Source organism: Cynocephalus volans, chromosome 11 (genome assembly GCF_027409185.1).
Source record: "Cynocephalus volans isolate mCynVol1 chromosome 11, mCynVol1.pri, whole genome shotgun sequence".
Classification (NCBI taxonomy): Eukaryota; Metazoa; Chordata; class Mammalia; order Dermoptera; family Cynocephalidae; genus Cynocephalus; species Cynocephalus volans.
Window position 1 is genome coordinate 110,600,100 of NC_084470.1, and position 21,786 is coordinate 110,621,885.

Below are 21,786 nucleotides of genomic sequence, written 5' to 3' on the forward strand. Positions count from 1 at the left end.
TTTTTTTTTTTTAAAGGGTTGGTTGATATTAATATGAGCTGAATGTGGCTTGGGGCTAGAAAAGGTTGAGTCTAACCTTCTTTATTTTTTCTTCTGCTATTCATAAAAGAAGCAGTTGCAGAAATTGGGATGGTTAGCCTAGAGAAGAGAAGACTCGGGGGATTTGATAACTGTCTACAAATATTTGAAGAACTGTCATGTGGAAAAGAAATTAGATTTGTTCTCTATGTCCCCAAAGGTGGAAGCAGTAGAAAGATTTCACCACAATGTAAGGAAGGACTTTCAAACAAAATAAGGAGAACTCCAGAGCTCTCTAAAGATGGAATGGGCTCTGGGAGATGGAATGCTCTGATCACATAGGCAGGACAGCCTCTTCAATGACATCTTGTACAGGGAAACCAGGAGAAGGATGGATGTATTACAATGAATATTAAGGTATTTTCTAAGGCTGAGAATTTATTACTTTATCAGTAATAAATGAAATTTCTATCAATACTTAACTGCTTATGAAGTCCATACCTTCATTTTAGAGTGTTCCTAAATTTTTTGGCTACCCTATCTACAACTCTGCATGTTACTTCTGGTGCTTAATTGATAATAAATAATCCTCTCAAATGCATTTATTTCTTGTTTGCTCTTTCTAGGTCTCCAGCCATACACCAACTACAGCTTCACACTTACGGCTTGTACATCTGCTGGATGCACTTCGAGTGAGCCTTTTCTAGGTCAGACCCTGCAGGCAGCCCCTCAAGGTAATGAAAAAATATCCATGATTTGGGGGAAGAAGTTTTTATATGGCATTTAGAAGTGAACTCTGTAAACTCTTTCATCAGAAACAAGGAAGAAAGAATAAAGTTGTTAGGTACAAAATAAAATAGTCTTCTAGGTTAGCATTCTTCAGGCCGGTGAAACTGTATGTAGCCTCCCAAGGTAAGTTTGCCTCCAATTCTTTAACTCTTTTAGATTTGTTTCTCTTTGGAAAAGAAAGAATTATTGCATACTTGGATCTGAAATTCCTCAAAAACTCAAAAGTTAGACAAGTCTTTCCAGAGCACCTAATATATAACAAATACTGTGCTCACTGCTGAAGTTGACTAAAATATTCTCCGCCTTCAAGAACTTACAATTGAGTAGAAGTGATAGGAGAATTGGGCCCAGGTGAAAAGAGGGAATCTGAAAGGCAGTATTAAGAAAGAACACATGAGCAGAGCACTTGAGTTAGTCTGAGGAAGGAGAAACGCTAACCCAGGATGGGCCTCAAGAAAGGTTTCCTGGAGCACATGACTTCTGAGATGTGCAAGGAGGAATAAGGATTTCGACAAATGAACTGTGGAGGAGATGTACCATCAAACACAGTGGAGAGGATATGAGTGGGACCGTCACCTTCGCAGGCAAATTGGCAATGTCCATTAAACATTTGCTAACTCTCCACGACACAGCAGTTCTATTGTCATTATCTGTTCCAGAAACTATGCCATACTGCATAAGGAGGCATGTACCAGGGTGCTTATTGAAACTTTCTTTTGTTTGTTTAATGTTGAAGTGTTGGGAGCAATCTAAATGTCCATGAGTAGGGGGATTGCTAAATAAATTCAAGTATTCTCACATTGTGGAATTCCATGCATGAGTTTAAATGAGATGAACCATACATATAAAAAAAAAAAAAAAACCTGTTAATGTTTTTATGTATTTTATGTATAATATCAATATTTTTATGTATAAAAACACACAGGGAAAATGATTAATTTGTACTGGTAAATAAATAAATGCATAGAAAAAAATTCTGAAAGTATATACATCTTACTGATAACAGTGGTTATCTGTGTCTTGGAAACTGGGATGGGTGGTATCGTTTACTTTTAGGAGAAAAATATGCTCAGTGGCTTGTGCTAGTGATCCACTAATTATTTTGTTACTCTTTATTATCCGCCTGTTTTTTATGTGGGGAAACCAAGGTACAAATAAGTTTTTAACAGAAATATAATGTTAATTGCCACAGTAGAGTTGTGAACTACTTGTCCATTACTCTTCTAATGAAAGGGATTGTTGTACCTCAGAATATTAGACCTGAACTTCCTACCAGTAAATGGGGAATAAAATGGAAAATTCCACATATGGGGCATATGGCTCCTCACCAGGAATTCACTAATGATGTTTTCTATATAAAGAATGTTTCATGTCAAAAAGCTTAGTGTTCCTTTGAAAGGAAGAAACCAGCAGTGGATTTTTTGGAAAGGTAAACTATCAAATGGATACTTTGATGATAATGGATAATTTCTAAAGGATCTATCAACCAGTTTTGGCTGAAACTCAAGCCTGATAAAATAACAGGGTCATTTGTTCCAGTTTACTCCACCAAATCCATGTATTTAAATCCTTTGACAATATGCATCTATTTTCCCACTTTCCCCAAGAAAATTTCTTGAAAGGGCTCAGATTTTACAGCTTAAAAATTATAGCTTTCAGCGGTGCAGGGGAGTGTGATGTAATATGAGGAATGTTGTTTTTGACTTTGTTTTCTAACTTTATGCTTTAGAAAAGCATTTCTAACTTTAACACAAATAACTATGCAAAGAAATAATACACTGAATGGGTGTTCCTCTGTAGAAGAAACAGGAATTTAGATCCATTTTCTGGATGCGTAAGTGCCATCTGCGTATAACCTGGATGTCAAGTAAATGCAGGTTGGATGCTTAACTTGGAGGTGTAAGCAAACAAATCGGCAGTATCATTAAGTTTTATTGTTCTACTGTAAAGTGGAAACAAACACATTGTATCATTTTAAATTACTAACCCAGATAAAACTAATTATGAAATGCCAGTTTTGAAGTAAATCAAACATAGTTTGAAGACCTAATATTTGACTGTCCTGAGTGGATGTGGATATAATTAAAGGAAGAATTTTTCACTATCACCCTTAGCTCTTCTCATTTCTCTCTCATTTTCAATCTAAAAAAAAAAAAAAATTAACACACATTACAACCTCATTGACAAGTTGGAAACAATTCTCTAGAATTATATCTTCAGAGACAATTGTATACCTTTAGCCAAATAATGGGAAGAGTTGAATTGGATTATTACTCTCTGTTTTTAGAATTACTGCCATCCCAGCGAGCTCTAATTCATTTATAAAATAAATCATGCAAAATTGCAGGCATACTTTCCTCTAGCATGTGGGAAAGGGAAAGAAGACCAGTCTTAACTGCTTCATTCCAGACTCCTCTTCTGCTGCCCTCTTTTAGCAGTTTATGCTGTCTTGCAGTCTTCCTCCCCTCCTTGACTTATAACGCCACATCTCCTTTGGAATTCTCAAGTGCTGGCTTTATCTCCCAATGAAGGCTGAGAGCTTCAGATACTGAAGCTCCACCAGTGCTATCGTCATGGGCATAAGGCCTGTGTATCCACTGGTCTACTAGGCATTTATATTTGGGTGTTTTTCAAATATTTCATCATCAGTGTTTCAACACTGAGACAATCCCTTCGCTCCACCCTCTCTCCAACTTGCTTTTCTTCCTGTTTCCCTCTCTCAAAACTTGACATTCTTAATGTTTCTCTTTTCTTTAGGTTGTAATATGTCATTCTTCATAAAATCTTATTAATTTTAAATCTTAAAGGTTTCTTTAAAATGGGCTCTTCTTTTCCATCCCTTCTGCCACTGCCTTAATCAGATTCCTAACACGTCCATATATCCTAACTAGGTTCCCTGTCTCTAGTCAATTTATCTCTTGCTCATGTCCCCCATACCAGTTCTTTTACCCCTTTTGCCAAAATAGGTGTATCTCATATTAGTCACCTCCATAAGATCCCATTTTATTCCAGGAAAACATAAGTCCGTATCTTCTTACCCCTCAAACTTTAACTTCTGACATCGATCGAGTCTTTCGGTCTTCTCCTCATGCCATGCAGTACCACCAGCCATGCCAAGGTACCTGCAGTACTAAAATGATCTCCTACATCTCTAGGACTTCGTGTGGGTTTCCTCAGCCTGGACACCCTTTCTCTACATCCTCATTCAGCTACCTCCCACTTTTTCAAAACTTGGCTTACCTGTCTCCCCTTCTGGAAATCTCCCACCATGACCACCTACTTCCTACCCATCCCCATCTCACCCTCCCTAAGAGCTCTAATAGCCACTATGCTTCTTAAAGTATCAATCATACTAGTGCATAACCTTATTTACTCCTCTTCATTCACTATGATATTATGTATCTTATTTATCTTTATTCCCACATCCACAGTGCCCAACACAGAAAATGACACAAATTCAGGTCAAATGTTGAATGCAAAAATAAACAAATAGTAAATAATCCGGAAGCCAATGCATACGTGACATCAGTTAATACGAGGTGGATTCCCATCACCAGATTTCAAGAGAAAAACCAATCCACAATAAATGTTTAGACATTTGAATTGGAATGAAGATTTGTGGGGATGGGAAAAAATGGATAATATTGCAAGGAACTCAAGATAAATTTAAAATAAACCCAGTAGACATGTTCCTTTTCTGGTAGTCATTGTGTCAAGAGACCTACTAAGGTTTACCTTCTAACCTTTCCCCTTATACCTCTCGGCTAGCTTAGTCCCACCTCAACATCTCTTTCCTTCCCTTGAATTGCCTCAACTCTGCCTCTCCATTATACAGAATCAGTTTTTCTGGTGCCACCTGAGACTCAAGCAGAGAATGCAGGGTTAAAAGGGCAAATTCTCCACCTAGGACTCATTAAGACATCTCACCAAGGGTGGGTCTTACACTGGCAAAGATTTCTTGCAGCTGCTAAGTCAACAGTTCTCCCCTTTACTATGCAAGTAAAAATGTAGCACTCACTGGTTATTGACACATTAGAATCTCGTCTTATCAATCAAACAAGTGGAAACAGGATACAGAGCTGGCATAAATATGAAAATCGAGTTTTATTTAAAACTTGAAACAAACTCAAATTTCTGTTTCTATCTCTTGAATCAACAAACTAATATCATGTTTAAATCAAAACTCTAGTTGATTGCTTGAGTCATCTAGCAGCTGATGGCAGAGAAGCCATAATAAATGTATACTGTGATTTGTGGATTTTTTCAAGTATCTAGCATGGAGCAAGCTCTCAGAACAAAATGAACTACTTTCTTCTCAGGAATATATCATTCCTTAGAAAGCTGGTATCTTTAAGGCATTTTGAAATCTATCTTGATTCTTTTAGGATGCTGCTAAATAAATTACATTTTAATGTCCTAAAAGTTTTTCTTCTGAAAGTGTCAAAATCTTACCCTTCAAAGAGCAACTTACACAGGAGATACAATCAACTGAAAGCTATTGACCACAGGGAACCTAATACTGAAATGAGTTTTTTAAAGCTCCAGAAGAGAGTTACAGTGTCTATTCAGAGCATAACTAGATGACAGTGTAAAGTGGTAGGATTGATCCTTCCCATTGCTAGGTTCCCTGTCAATAAGTTGTGCATCTATAAGAGTGCTTGAATTCAACTGACCTTGAATTACAGTTATTTGTGTGTGTATTACATCTTTTATACAGAAGGGTAAACTCTTTGAAAGAATGAAACACGTTGTAGTCATCTTTGCATTTCCTAGAACTGCCTAGAGCACTTAACATAGTATTTTGCAAGAAACATACTTACAATAAATTTATTAATTCAATATTTATTAGGCATTGTGCTCTCCGTAGAGATATATTGACAAGTAAAACAGAGAAGATCCCTGCCCTCATGAAACTAAACTTTGCATCGAAGCAGGAGAAAGGAGCAGACCACACAGTCATAACAACATAAAAATAATATGTCCAGGAAGGAACATGATTATGATGTTCTAAGTGTTATGAAGGACTCAGAAGGGAGAATGTGGTAGAGAGGAAATAGATCACAGCCACTTCAGTGTTAGAGGGAAGGACGGTCAAATAAGGCCTTACTGCTAAGGTGATATCTACACAGGTAGTTGAGCTATGAGAATAAAACACAAAAGTGTCATGGTGTCAGGGGCAAAAGTGTTCCAGGCAGAAGGAATAGAAGTGCAAAAGCCCAGAGGCAGGAAAGAACTTGAAGCATTCTGGGGATAAAACAAGTCCGGTGTTGCGAATAGTGCCAGGTAGGCCAGAGTAAAAAATGTGAGACCATACAGATCATCATAGGAATTGGGCTTCTATTATATAAATAAATTCAAAAGGGTATATATTTCATGAAGATTACACTGACTTACACATGTGCTATATAAAGATTACAAAGAACTAGGGAAGGCCAAGGTTTGCAACATGGAGACCAATTTAAAGGCTATGACAAGAGTCCATGAGAGAGAGAAATGTGGCTTGGACCAGGAGAGGAGGGAGTAAATTATAGAGATGTAGAATCTGCAGGACTTGATGATAGATTACATTTGGGGTATTAAAAGTGAAAGCCTCAAGGATAACTTTTGTGTGTGTGTTTTGCTCAAGAAAATGGATATATGGAACCAGATTAAGAGACGCATAGATTGTAGACAGGAAAACCGAGAGTTCTGTTTTGGATATTTTAAATTTTGATGTAGTTAGTCATCCAAATGGAGATGTCAAGTAAATAGATGGATGAGTCTGATGTTCAGCAGAAATCATTAGTCTAGAGATATGCATGTAGATGGTATCAAAAGACAGACTGAACGGAGGCCACCTAGGAAGTGCGTGTTGGGAGAAGAGAGGAGAGAGCCTGGATCTCTGAGGCACTATGTGATTGTTATTTTTAGGTCCAGGAAGGGAAGAGAAGCCAGTCAATGAGGCTGCAAGGTGCAGCCAGAGAGAAAGCAGGAAAACTAGGCTAGCACGTGGTGGGAGAGGGAGTGGGAGGGTATGCTCCTTTGCTGCGGTGTATAAATTCGGTACACACTAGATTGCACTTGCTTCCAAGCATTCCAGGTAAAGGGCTATCAAAGTTCAAAATCCCTGCATAGTCTCTCAGGCTTTGATTTAAATTACACCCAGAGTGACCACAGAGATGGAGGAATTTCCCATGCACTTTCTAAAGGGAATTCAAAAATAAAATAATCGAAGCTATAAAAACAAATTGACACCCACTTATATATTTCCTCTTCAAAGTAATACAGTGTAGTTTTGTTGCTCACATTGAGGTGTTTTTTTTTTTTTTGTCAACAGATAAAAATATCATAGTCTGTTGGGTGATGGTGTGACTTTCGAGAAGGTGTTTATTTTATCCTAACAATAAAGCCTCACTGTGTTATTTTTGCCAGGAGTTTGGGTGACACCTCGACATGTTATCATCAATTCTACAACAGTGGAATTATATTGGAGTCCGCCAGAAAAGCCCAATGGCCTCATTTCTCAATATCAATTGCGTCGTAATGGAACGTTGCTTTTCCTGGGTGGCAGTGAAGAGCGGAATTTCACTGATAGAAATCTGGAGCCCAACAGCAGGTAAACTAAAAAAGAAGAAAAAAAAAGTTTTACCAGTCAGATGGTAAGATTTTTAGATTTTTCAGAGTTGAAAAAGAATACATATCTCTCCAAATTGTTATTAAAATTTTATGTCAATCCCCTCATTTTTTTTGACATTTCTTAACTGATGAAAGTGCTAAATCATTAAGTTGGTCTTCAGATTACATGAAATTCCTTAAAAATATAGTCTTCTATTTGACAGGAAATCATGAAAATTCAAATATACAAAATATGCAAAGTATTAGACTTTAAAAATTACCAAATTATCTTCAAAAACATGCATTCCTAAACTAGCAATAAAAGAGATTTAAAGAGTTTTGTTTTACTTCAACTGCCTTTTCTTGTATATGTTTTCTCTACTTGCTATACTATATATAGACACAAGTAGTTTGGGGGGAAAGTTCCACATATTTGCAATTCATTCCCATTTATTTCTCAGCAGAGACAAAATATATCTTACATCAACAGATGTTTTATTGTAGAAAGTAGAGATCAATTTAGTTTTATTGTAGAGAATAGCAGATCAATTTAAAAACATCTTCCTCTAAACATATTTCCCTGAACTCCAACCCATTTAAAAATAGGAAGGATTAATTTGAATCCTCCTCAATCCACTAGCACACTTCAAGACTTTCCTGAAATCTTCAAGAAAAGCCATGAAAATTACTAGAAGGTTAAAAATAAAGTTAGGAGAGGCAGAAATAGTGATGATCTGGAGAGAATCCTGCCTGTGCTAGAAAAACTACCAAATCTATGGTAAGGTTTCTGGAAAGGGAGCAACGAATTTGCACTTTGTCACATATTTAGGACTAAGCAATGGACAAGAAAGCCAGCATTCACTGTTCGAGTGTCTCGTGCATCCCCCTATCACAATTCTTCTTTCTTTTTAAATATAGATATGTTTACAAGTTAGAAGCCAAAACCGGAGGAGGCAGCACTGCTAGTGACGAATACATCATCCAAACACCAATATCCACACCTGAAGAAATCCATCCTCCATATAATATCACAGTAATTGGGCCTTATTCCATATTTGTAGCTTGGACACCACCAGGTAAAGAAATAAAACGTGTGTGTGCGTGTAAAACATTTTAAAGACAATTCATTGGAAAGAAGGAAAGAAGTGTGAAGTTAGTAAACCAGAAGGACATAGTCTATCTCCTGGGTAGATATGAAAAGAATTATCCAGACCACTCTTGAGTATATAAGTGCATGAATGTGTGTAGATATATATACATGTACATAGATATAGAACAATATAGGTATAGATATATATTCCTTTCTATCAAAACAATACTTTCTTTCAAGTACCAGAGCCTAAAAATCTGTCTTCTTACCCAAATATATCCAAGACAAGTCATATAGGTCGGAATTACTTTGAACATTAACTTCTGCAGGATCCCTTAGATTGGATCGTTGGTGTTGTATTGTTCCCTGTTCCCCATCACTGAATGGGGAATGTGGAAAGACAATAGCTCCCTTTGCCCATGTACCCTGAGTTGCGACTGGTGTGGGTGCTGAATTTTGCCTCTCTAAGCTGTGTAGACTCCACTGAGCCATTTAGTCATATTGAGTTGCTTTTGAGATTGAGTGCATTATTATATTTTGATGTAAGCATCATCATCAGGTAAAAAGCACGATTGCATTAACACTGTGGAGTGAAGATTAGAATGAAATCTGCTTTCTCTATCTTTTTACATAAAGGACATATACAGGGCTTTTTTTTTTTTCCCCCAAAATAAAATTTAAAACTGACTAAGATGGTAAATGCACTTCAAAAATATATGATTTTATTTTTAATATCTAGTCTTAAGATGAAATTGAAACAAGGGTTTGGATTCCTGTACCAGTTTTCCTCGAAAAAAAAAAAAAAAAAAAAGAAATTGAAACAACCCTCTGTTGTCTCAATCAGAATAAGTTTAGCCACTGTTTATCATGGCACTAAAAATAATTTAATAGGCATTTTGTCCACAGCAGATCCATTCTATAAAATAATTAGCAGCAAAGTATTTTTCATTGAATTCAACAGTTATCTCAGTCAAAACAGGTAATATAGTCATAAAGATAATATAAAGGACTAATATATAAAACTTAAGTTCTTATAAACCAACATCCTTCTGATGTCATACTGTAAGATCAAAGAGAAAAGGGTCTTTTTTGCTCAAATTCACAGGAGAAAATTTACCAAGAGCTTTACAAGCACAGAAAAATTTGAGTTGCACTAAGATAAAAATGTAAATAATTACATCCATCTTTGTTATAAAATAAATATACATTTTAAATTAAACAAAACATAAAGGAATAATTGATAGTAGCAGCATATATCATAAAATGCTGCAATCCTTGTTTAAGTTTTAGGAGCATTTTCCTGAACTCTGTTCTTAACTTTGGTGGAGGTAGAGACAAATCTTCTTCCATGGGAAACATACAAACTTACAACCCCGGTTATGACATTGACTTCTACTTACATGGAACAGCATTGCTATCTTGCTATCTTTTAGCATAGTTCTCCTTAGCATTTTTATAGTGTTGTAGTGTTTTTGTACCACAGAGTAAAAGGAGGCTGGATTGAGTTCATCTTAGACCAGATCCAGCCTATTGACCAGATATTTCTCAGATTCAAGCGAGGGTCTTCTAGAATCCAAATTCTCAAAGAACAATCAGGGAAAGTCCGGGATGATAAGTAAAGTTGACGTTTCTTAGCCATGAGACCAGGAAGTTCCTCCCTTTATCGTATTATCTATATTTTAATGTTATTACACATATAAATTGACTTTGCTAACCTGAATACTCCACACCCAATGCAGATTTGAAAATATATTTCTTTGAAGAGAACCAAAGTAAGACAAATGAGAAAGTCAATATTTATGTTCCAGGAGGGCCATCTATTAGCTAACCTCAGTCAGTTTATCTCTCCAGGCCTCAGTTTTATCCATCTGTAAAATGGAGATAATGGTAGTGCCTACATGTAGGGTGTTATAAAGATTAAATGAAGTAATGTACATAAGGGGCTACATTATCTGGTTCTGTACAATATTCTATAGATAGCAATGATCGTTTTTTGAAGAATTAATTTTGGCCTTTAATTACTCATTTTTAAGGTGTATTTACGCCAGTATTTGCTGGGTTCCAAGGCCCTCATTTTCAAAGTGATAAAACTGCCTACTTCAGGATTGGGTTAGTACTTTTTAAAGACTTCTTGCAAATTTCCCAGAATTATGTGATTTTTTTTCTTTGAATTCAACATCACATTTTTACGTTTAATGTATAATGTTTCCATTTAGAGAAGTATCATTATAAAATAAAACACAACTTTTGCTTGTTTACTATAACCTTAACTCTTGCCTACCTCAAGCCTTATAGAAATTGTTCATTCTAATCTAGCCTAGGGGATATTGTGGAAATGCTTTACACACTAGCTCTGACCATTTAACCAATGGTTAATAAATCTATAATATCCGGACCTGTCAATCTTTTAGTTTCAGACGCACAAAATCCATTACAGAAACCCTGTAATATATGGAAGATTAAAATCTTAAATTAAACTTTGTCCTGGTGCCTAGAAGGATTTTGAACTCAGTAAACAGGCAGATGATTTTGACTTGTGTATAATCTACTGTTGATTTTATTGGAAAGAACCTCATGCTGTGTTTTGATTTGGATAATAAAAACATTTTTCTGTTCCTGAATAGTCAGAAATATATATTTTAAACTCAAAGAAAACAAACTTGTTATAGTGGAGGTTGTTCGTTTGCTCTCAATCAAGAGTTTTCCAGATATTCATTATGCTCCCTGCTATTACAAAATGATTACATCATAGGCAGAGCTGAATAATGGGCAAAACTGTCCATATCTTTAGTTTCCAAACCTGAATGAACATTAGAATCACCTAGAAAGCTTGTGCAAAGACAGATTGTCAACCCCAAGTTTGCTGATTAACAATCTCCTGGCAGGGAGTCAAAAAATCTAGATCTTCTTAAAAACTCTCCAGATGACTTTCATGTGCTACCAAGTTTAGTAACCACGCATCACACATTCCAAGCAAAAGTGCTCAATTACAGTAATTCTCTGAAAACATGAATCAAACAAGTTTTTCGTTAATATCCAAAGCTAAAATAGTGGTTAAATTAACATGCATTTTTTCACATGCATTTTATTTTGTGATCAATATAAATAGAGTAACCTTAGACAGGTAAGTTGCTGATAGAAAAAAATCCTATGTAGTTGCTTGGCAACAGAAAAATTACCTAGGCGATTAATTGGATTTTCAGTTTTCAAATCATTGTTCCGATGCTATCAATAAACTAAGTCTTAGTACATGTTTATACATCCTACTAGTAAAAAAGATGAGGTCTAGGGAATATGTGAGAATATTCAGGTGAAAAATAAATGTGATACTGAGATAGCATTCTCTTACACATACATTTGTATTACTTGTTATATTTGCCATTTGCTAGATTCCTGCTATGTGCCAAACACTTTGATAAGCACTTTCTATGCCTTACTTCAGTTAGTTCTTATGCAAACCATAGACAACAGGTGATATCATTATCCCCATATTAAGGTGAGAAATTTTAAATCTCAAAGAAATAACATAATATACTTAGGGTCACAGAGCAGAGCCGGGATTCAAATCCAGGTCTGCTCACTACTACTGCCTTTTAAGAGCAATCCTTCCTGTCTTTGGCTTAACTTCTAAACCCAAATCAAACTTTTCATTTATTTCCCAAGGTCTCTCAGATTTACGGTGGATCAACTATGCTTTTTGAAATACGGTAGTAGCCCAGAGGGTCAAAAAACAGAGCTAGGTGTTGGTGATTCAAATGATTCTGGGAAAATAAGGTTTTGCTGGGCATGTCAAGACTAGAAGAATTAATTGTGGAAAATGGCAAGCCCCTGAAGGGAAAATATCCACCCGACAACAATTATCTCCTATAGCACGAAGGAACTAGTAACGAGAAAGCTGTACCTACTCATCCAAAAATCCAGAAGGAATAGACATGACTTAGCAAAACCAGATTCCATATGCAAGAAGATCTTAGTTAGGTGGAAGAGGGGAGAGAGTCATTTCTAAAATTCTTATTTTTTAAATTAATTTTTTTTTTTTTTTTTACATTCAAAGATGTTGCAGAGCAGAGCAGTTGGGGGGAGGTCGGGAGGGGGACGGCGGTGGAGCTGGGGGGGCTGGGCCGGCCCACGGATGGCTCCTTTGCAGGCCCTCGGCCCCCCCTGAAACGGACAGCCCAGAAAAGCTGGAACCCAAGCGTGCACATCCACTCTTTGTTCTGCTTCTGCAACACCGCTGGCTTCTTGCATCAGCCTAGCCCCTGCTGCGGGGTTTCTGAGAAAACGAAACCTAAAAACCCCAGAACAGTGGGTCTATATAAGCTCCTGTAAAACCTGATTCGGGGCTCGGACTTTGCAGTGTGAACTCCTCTGGGCCCGCCGGCGTAATAAAACTTTTGAGTTCTCCAACCCTCGGAGTGACGCTTGGTTTCTCGGCAGCCTGTCAGCCTGTGGTCCAGTAACACCCCTACCCTGGCTCGAGTGCCTGAGGGGCTTCTGCGATGGTGTGCTTGTCACTGGGCTGGACATGGATGTCAGAGGGGTGTGGCTGAGGCCCTTGTACACGGCACCCCTGGTTCGGGAGCCCAGGGGCTTCTGGCAGCAGCTTGGTTTTCCCTGGGCTGGATATGGACATTGGGGGGGTGGGGGCTAAGGTCCCGCACCCTGGCTGGGGACCGCAGGGGGCTTACAGCTACTTTAGGTGTTATAGGTGTTCTTTGGTGAAATGAGACCTTTACTGGTTAATATCAGAACTTTGTCTCTGATCTGTGGGTTTTTTGTGTTTTCTTTCAGTTCTGTGTTGTATTATTTGCTGTTCCCACCGCTTAAACTCTGCACTGGAACTAAATTGTTTTCCCTTGGTCACTTCTAAAATGGGGGAACTTCCTATGGGGACCAGCACTTGAGCTCTGTGGTTGAGGTAAATTGCTGCTTTGCTACTGATTCCCTGGGGAAGGCTTTTTGTGCAGCTCAGGTTTTAATGGTTGACTTCATAGGTACTTCCCAGTCTCATGAGATCTGATGCACCTGGGCTGTGTGGAAACTCTGGTCTGGGCCTGAGTCTTTTCAGCAAACTGCACCCCCAGCAGTTCTGCATTCCTGACCAGTCTCCATTGAGTGGTCCTGTGCAGATTGGGGGCAGATCAGCTGTCCTTGCTGTGCCCCAGTATTTCACCCAGTGGACCTATCTCCCCCACCACCCATGCCCCAAACATTTCTGATGGGTTAGGTTGTGCTTCGGTCCCCTTGTGATGACTCAATGGCCTCTGAGTGGCTCCTTTTTTCAGTTGTCTGTGTCTCCTCTCTCCTATGTGGGTCCACCGAACTCTGTTAGTGGTCTTACTGGCCTGGGGGCCACCAAGGCCCTTTTCTCCCCTGCCACCTCTAAGCAACTTCATCCGAAGGGCACAGCTGTGGCTTTTGCCAGTTCCTGCTCTGTGCGCTCAGCAGCTCTTGCCTGGAAATGACCAGGATTCAAAACAGTCGGAGCAGTTCTTTTTTTCTCTCATTTTGGCTTCTCCTGCCTTCATGTACTCCGTAAGTCTCTCCTCCTCTTCCCCTGAGCTCTAGTGGCCCCAGATTGGCAGTTGCTTTTTATAATTGTTGTTGCTTTTGAATAATTGTAAATTGGTCAACTGTGGGAGACAGAGTCGCCAGGGACCATCTATTCTGCCATCTTGATTCCTCCTGCCTGGCCTAGTCTCAAATTTCTATAAAGACATTATTCAAAGACATTTTTAAAGCCTTGATAATTATTCTAATACCTTTCAGGTAAATCGTTGGTTCACTTTACCTCATTATAACTTGATAAATATCAGTAGTAATATTATCAGAACACTCCAAATGCTAAAATATCAAAGTCTACTTTTTTGTGTATCATTTATACGTTCAAATCAAGTGATGTACAAACAACATATTCTTATATAATGCTTGCTGAATTAATAGAAGGACAGAATGGTGAGGAAGCTTTCCACAATTTATCATGCATACAAATATAAATAAATTTTGGATATGCTATTTAAAATTATTCAAACACTTGATTTCTTATTAAAGCCCACCAACCTGCACATTAGCTCAACCCTATACACACACGCACACACACACACACACACTCCTTCTTTAAAGATAAACAGGACACATATATATATTTTCCTAAGACTATATGTTGTCTTATGGATGCATGATTTTTTTCACCTTCCAGAAACTGTATTGGTTTCTATGGGTAACGGGTCCCATTACTTAGTTGTCCCATACCCTGGGGAAAGCGGCACAATGTCTCTAAAATTCAGGTTTCTCATCTGTAAAAGGAAATATTAAATGCCTACCTTGTGTTGTTGTTATATGACGTAAGTGAGATGGCGTGGTAAAACATTTAGCAAACACTGAATAAATGCTGGCCTTTATTGTACAAACGTGACCAGGTTAATTTAGTCTTAAACATTCCTTCTCACCTTTTACCAGCTCAGGACTTACACATTCATATTAAAGAGAGCAAAGGTTATGTGTTACCTTAATGGGTAAAAAATATATAGACAAAATTAAGAAGCAAATACTTCATGGGATATTTACTCAGAATAAGAATGGAGATAGATTTCCCTGCTGTTTAAGAATCCAAACATCCAAAATTATTTAAACTCTGAAGATAATAAGGAGGCTTTCTAATTTATCAAGATGATGACTATATTTTGAACTATCCTAGTCCTTAATCATGTTCTAATTAACAGTGTTGTTGCATTCAACACATACTTTTTCTCACTAAGCATGGTGAGTTATTTATGTTTAATGCATAAGACCGAAATACCAGTGCTTTTCCTTTCACATTTATCTCTCAGTCTGTTAAAGAGAATTGGTAACCATTCTTCTACTGAGAAATCATTTTAATTAATATGGCTTAGGAATATAAATGTTTTTTATTAATCAAGCTTTGGTTAAAGGTTAGCTAGCCACAATGTGGCCTATCTATAGACATTATACACTTGGCTTTCATTTAGTTCATCAGCTGCAGTGTATTGGATCACATACTGTCCATTTCGTGTCAAATTCTGCATTACGCTTTCTAAGGAATCCATGCTGTGTTATTAGGAATGATTCAACATTGACTAATTGTTTTGGTTTTTTGACTTATAAGTGCAATAACCACATGAGAAGGAGTGGTGAGTTTCAGAAGAAAATGTAAAACTTACTTCAATGATTTGTGTTTTATTTTGTATATGAATAAACATATCTTACATTATTGAGTTAATATATGCTAGGCATTTTGCTAAGAGATTAACACATCTCATTTAATGTTCATGAGAAATTAATGTAGTATGTTCTATTGTTTTCCTCATTTTACTAATGAAAAAAATCAATTTAGACATTCTAAGCTGTTTTCTGTAGATTGTTCATTAAGTAGGTGTATTAGTCCATTTTGTGTTGCTATAACAGAAATACCTGAGACTGGTTAATTTATAAAGAACAGAGGTTTATTTGACTTATGCTTCTGGGACAGCTGCCTCTAGCATGGGCCTCAGGCTGCTTCTACTCATGGTGGAAAGTGGCAGGCAGCCAATAGGTACAAGAAGAGCACATGGCGAGAGGAAGCAAGAGAGAGCAAGAGGAGGTGTCAGGGTCTTTTAAACAACCAGCTCTCACAGGAACTAATAGAGAGAGAATTCACTCATTAATCCTCCCCTTTGCCAGGGAGAGTATTAATCCATTCATGAGGGATCTGCCCCCATGACTCAATCAGTTTCCAACACTGCCACATTGGGGATCACATTTCCACATGAGCTTTGTAAGGGACAACACATACAAACTCCATAAGTAGGTGTCAGAGCCAACCCATGTGGGTCTGACTCCAAATTCTATGGTCAAAACCACTGTGCTATATTTTCTCACTATTTTTCTATGTAAACAGTACAGAAAGCAAACGATTTTGATGAGTTCTACTATGATCTAGTTCAATAGCTAAAAGTAATTTTCCTGTAGATACAAGAAAAATGAATGAGGACAGTCAAGGGAAGTCCATCCAGTAACCCAGGAGGGTCATCTTATTTGTAGCTCAGAACTTCACAGGATATAATTAATTTGTCTTTGGGTAGATTTATTCCTCTATTCATTTAACTAAAATGAAAATGTTTACTGAGCCCCACACAGGAGCAAGGCATGATGCTGGACACCCTTGGAGTTACAAAGAGGAATGAGACATTGTCCCTCTGATAATTAGTAAGGTAGAAAAGATCACCACACACTGTACACAAATACTGATAGTTGACTCTGTACTTCATGAATATGTATAATCAATTATGTTTCAATTCATAAAATTTTTTTAAAAGGCATAAAATAATAACTATTATACAACCTGGGTCAAATGTTCAACAATTAAACAAGAGAGTCCTGTTTCACTTCCACACCCCAAAAAGGGCATCACCTACCTAAACAAAGGAGAATTTAGGCTGGTTTTTTAAAAGCACTCTGTTAAGTGCAACCAGTGTTTTGAAGCAAATGCGGCTATCAGGCTGAATTAATAGTTTTTCCTCTTAGAATTGTTCCTGCTTCAGCTCCTAAAAAAAAAAAATAAAAGATTAAAACAAGGATTATTTGATTGACTTGTACCATTGTAAAGTATGCACCTGCTGTGAAATGAAGCCACAGAGAAAAAAAAAGTTGAATAATTTAACTTTTTTATTTGTAAAGATAATCAGGGTTTTTCTGATTACATCTTAACTTCATAAATGTTAAATAACCTATCAGCATCTAGTTGTCGTAAATTATGAAAAGGAGCATCGCAAGGAATATTAACCAACGAAACCCCTGTTCTTTAGTGCACAAGAAAATGTGTTATGGCAGCTTGTCATTGTGCAACTGGTCACTTTGACACCAAATAACAAAACTGCCATTTGCACTTAGGGTAAATTGGTTCACTTGAGCTTCCACTGCTTCTCTTGCTCTGACATAAATTTATGAACTCGAGAACTAACCAAGTCGTGCGGCTTCCCAGCTGACTGTAACAAATATGCCCATTTCATTTCATTTAGTCATCAGAATACCAGGGGGCTCGGCCGTTTCAGACTCATTGCAGATGGTATAGCGTTTGCAGGAACACAGGAGACTTTCATGTCACAGTCCTGTAAATTATGACAGTGGAGGGGGCCCTCTTTCCTAAATGCATGTCAGTGTTTGACATGTTCACAGCTTAAAGGAGCATTTTCTGTTTCGACACCTCCTAGGTATATGTAAAGAACATTTATTGCCGATTAACCAAGACGTGAAAAATACATTTTCCAGATCCGTGCTTTGGCTAGCCATGTTTAAACCTAGATCAAGATTATGTCTGTATTTGAAATGTGGTGGAAGTACAATTTTGTTCTCTGGCCACTTGGGAGTCCTGTTCTCTGTAGTGGAAAAGTTTCCTCTTGAAGGATACATGGCGTAAAAGCAGATCAGTAGGTACAGACTGAAGACATGCGGTAAAGCCACCTCAGACGAACTGGGGAAGACCACTCCAAATTATGGTTGCAAATAAATCGTAGAATATCTGCAACTTGATCATATCCAGTACACATAAAAAATAAAACCAGATAACAAAATGTTGTTACAAGGACATTTACTTGAATGAATATAGAACTTATATGTAATTGAAATAACGACTTTGTTTGAAAGATGGGTTCAGAAGGGTTTGAGAGCACATGAAAATAGTCTCATAGTGTTTTGGGTTTTATTTCATTTTGTTCCATTTCATTTTCTGTTGTAGAGCTTCTATCATTTATTAAGTACTCTGTGTTACAGGAATGTATTAAAATGCTTTACGTACATTTTCTAATTTAATCCTCACAACTTTTGATGAGGGAGCTATTAATGTCCTCGTTTGACAGATGAGGAGACTGGCATTTATAGGGTCAGTTAATTTGCCAGTGGTCACTCGGGAAATAAAGGTGGGAGAGGATTGGACTGACTCCACTCTGTGGTTTGCCTAATTCAACAGGAATGATGGCATATTTTTCATAAATGTGTGTTTGTCAAATTTTTCTACAAGATCTACCATAGGAACAAAGACAAAGTGGATATGTAACCCCGGAAGGTCTGAAAACAGAACCTGAAGCAGTCATTATAAGCTTGCACTTTCTTTAGGGTTGTGCTTTTTATCTTAAAAATTCATGCAAATTTGGCATTATATTCCAACATGTTCGTCTTCTTTCAGAAAATAATGTTATACAGTTTATCATCCAGGAAAACGTTTTCTTTTTTTTTTTTTTCAGGTCAGCAGTTCAAATTTATTTTTCACTTTTAGATAACACTCCTTCTTGGGCAGGAAACAATATTGTTGAACCAAATTAAAATAAAACAATATCGCATTTTTCAAATATAACTTCTTTTTTGTTGTTGTTGTTGTTCCAAATATTTTATTTATTTGTTTGTTTGTTTGTTTGTTTGTTTATTTTTAAATTTTATTTTGTCGATATACATTGTGGCTGATTATTGCTCCCCATCACCAAAACCTCCCTCCCTTCTCCCTCCCCCCTCCCCCCCAACAATGTCCTTTCTGTTTGCTTGTCGTATCAACTTCAAGTAATTGTGGTTGTTATATCTTCTTCCCCCCCCCCCGGTTGTGTGTGTGTGTGTGTGTGTGTGTGTGTGTGTGTGTGTGTGTGTGTGAATTTATATATTAATTTTTAGCTCCCACCAATAAGTGAGAACATGTGGTATTTCTCTTTCTGTGCCTGACTTGTTTCACTTAATATAATTCTCTCGAGGTCCATCCATGTTGTTGCAAATGGCAGTATTTCATTCGTTTTTATAGCTGAGTAGTATTCCATTGTGTAAATGTACCACATTTTCCGTATCCACTCTTCTGATGATGGACATTTGGGCCAGGAAAACGTTTTCTACTGCTCTTATTGCCTAAAGAGTGATATGCTGTTATATTTCAGGGTATTAGGAAGATCTGAAGAAATCTAACCCCAATCACAGGTTCAATGTCCAGAAGGTTTTTCCTCTTTTCCTTTTGTCATAAATATGTGGGTACAAACAGCAATGTTTTTTTCCAGCTCTTTACAGAATATGTCAGGGTAACAATAAGAAGAAATGCCCAAAATGTAAGGTGGAATGTTATGACATTGCGATATACTCTGGATGGAAATGTCCGTGAGCATGTCTTCCTGCTGAAAACCTGAAGTGCAAACTGAGAGGGTCCCGGATTCATTCTTCAATCTTTTTTACTACCTCAAGCAACACTCTCCAAAAAAACATTCAGGGGATGGGGAGGGGGAAAGGCTGATGATATTGCTGTTTATTTTACCTCTAATGCATGCTTAGCTTTTCCTCACCCATGAACAAATTGAGAGTCTCAAATGGTCTCTATCATCAGTTCTCTTCGTCTAATTCTCAAACTTCACTTTAATTACAGCAGTCCTGTTAGGAGCAGTGAAAACATTTCCAGTTCAGTCTTACACTTGAAAATTAGGCCTTGAAGTATATGTTCTAAGTCAGCCCAATATGTGTGCTCGCTATACCAGTAAAGAGAAAAATGAAATTATTTAACTTTTCTAGGAATTTTATCTTTGTCATGACATCTGGTTGGTTTTTTTTTGTTGTTGTTGTTGTTGTTGTTGTTGTTGTTGTTTCCTTCCTGGAGACAAATATAATAAAAACCTTTCTATTACCTGAGATTGAACAGAAATGTCATGGGCCAGGCCAACTTTTCATCCTGTGTCTGGGGCAGATTGCGCATGCTGAATTTATTTTAAAGCAATAGTGTGGGACTAAAAATGAGTTGTGCTTTGATAATATCATGAATAGTATTTGTTCAGCACACTGGTGTCTCAGCACAAACTTTTTCAGCTTCCATACAGTTGGTTCACTCTGAGGTGACTAAAGAGTTTTTAACCTTACAACTGGCTAATATAAGTTCTAATCATTCACCACATATATAATTTTCTAGTCTCAGATGTTTTAGGAATAAAAACCCACACCCAATTTTTGTGAACAAGAAAAAGTGAGATTCTGCTGGTTTCCCTTGCTCAGACAGTGAAATCATGCATTTCCCAGACTTTGCAGGTTATTAAAGTGATATTCCAGAAAGAGGTGCCACCGTGCTTGTCCTTGTCTCTGAATATAGCTTGACTTAAGCCCACAAATGTCCAAGGTATGTGTATCTCAGGTGGGAAACTTGGTCTTCAGAATTTTAAATATCCACCTATAATTTGCTTGTTTTCTGAATCATCCATCATTTGATTCTCTGCATCTAGTCTCCAAGACCTGTGCTGCCTGTCTGCACAGGGTCTTTCAAAATTACCCTGTCTTTTTCCCCCAATTGTCCTAATTCAGGACCCCATTATCAATAGAGAGCATAAATATAGAGGGATAAGCTTTGGTATCAGAAAGGCCTGAGTTCAAGTCCTCGTTACCCAATCCAATCAATGTGCAGTCTGGAACAAGTTACTTAACTTCTCTAAGCCTTAGTTTTCTCATCTTTAAAAAAAAAAATGGTAATAATATTTACTTTCCATTGTTGTCCAGAGGTTTAATTCATTCATTTGATTAACCAGTGCTCATTGAGCTGCTACTTTACGCTAAAATCTAGGCACCGGAACCACATCCAGGAGGAGAACAAAGTTGCTGACTTTGTGAAGTTGGCTTTCTAGTGTTATTAAATAATGCTTGTTGTCTGACATAACACAGGGATGCAATAAAATGACTGTTCTTCTTGTGTTACTGCTGCAACCATGGTAATGACTTTCAAACTGGTCTCCCTACCTCCTTTCTCTTATGTTTTAGATCCATCGTTCATGGGCCGGCAATGTTATCTTCTGGAAATATAGGTTGAAACTTGTTAACATCTTCAGTCTCCCTATTGTTGATGACATACAAAGCCCAAATTTCTTGAATAAATGATTGATAAAATTAAGTGAGTTTGGAAGTGAAGAAAACAGGGTCTTCCGCTAAGGCCTCCAGTTTAGGGAAATGGGAAGATGGTGCTGTCACAGACTAAAGGAGGAGACCCAGGGAAAAGAACGGTCTGGGGAGTAAAACATATAACTAATTCTGTGTTGGATCTGTTGAGATTGAGGTCTCTGTAGAATATCTATGTAGAAATATCTAGTAGGCTCTTGAAAATACAAATTTGGAATGCAGAAGAGATGTTAAAGCCAGAGATAAGAATTTAGGAATCGATGATAGAAGGATAGTAGTTTAAACTATTAGGACAAATTTAACAGATAGTTTAAGTGGGATGCTCTAAATTTAATGTAAAAATTCGCAGCCTGGGTTGCTAAATTCAGCACAATCTAGCACCTTTCCAGAGGAAACAACTGATC

At 37.3% G+C, this 21,786-nt stretch overlaps 1 protein-coding gene across 1 annotated transcript in view; it reads left to right on the plus strand.

The window, feature by feature from the left end:
* USH2A (usherin) overlaps positions 1-21,786 on the plus strand; it is a 763,885-nt gene that overhangs the window by 635,530 nt on the left and 106,569 nt on the right. Inside the window, exons 55-57 of the mRNA XM_063114845.1 lie at positions 645-752; positions 7,219-7,402; positions 8,320-8,477. Of these exons, the coding sequence (XP_062970915.1) occupies positions 645-752; positions 7,219-7,402; positions 8,320-8,477 (450 nt within the window). The remainder of the gene's footprint in view (positions 1-644; positions 753-7,218; positions 7,403-8,319; positions 8,478-21,786) is intronic.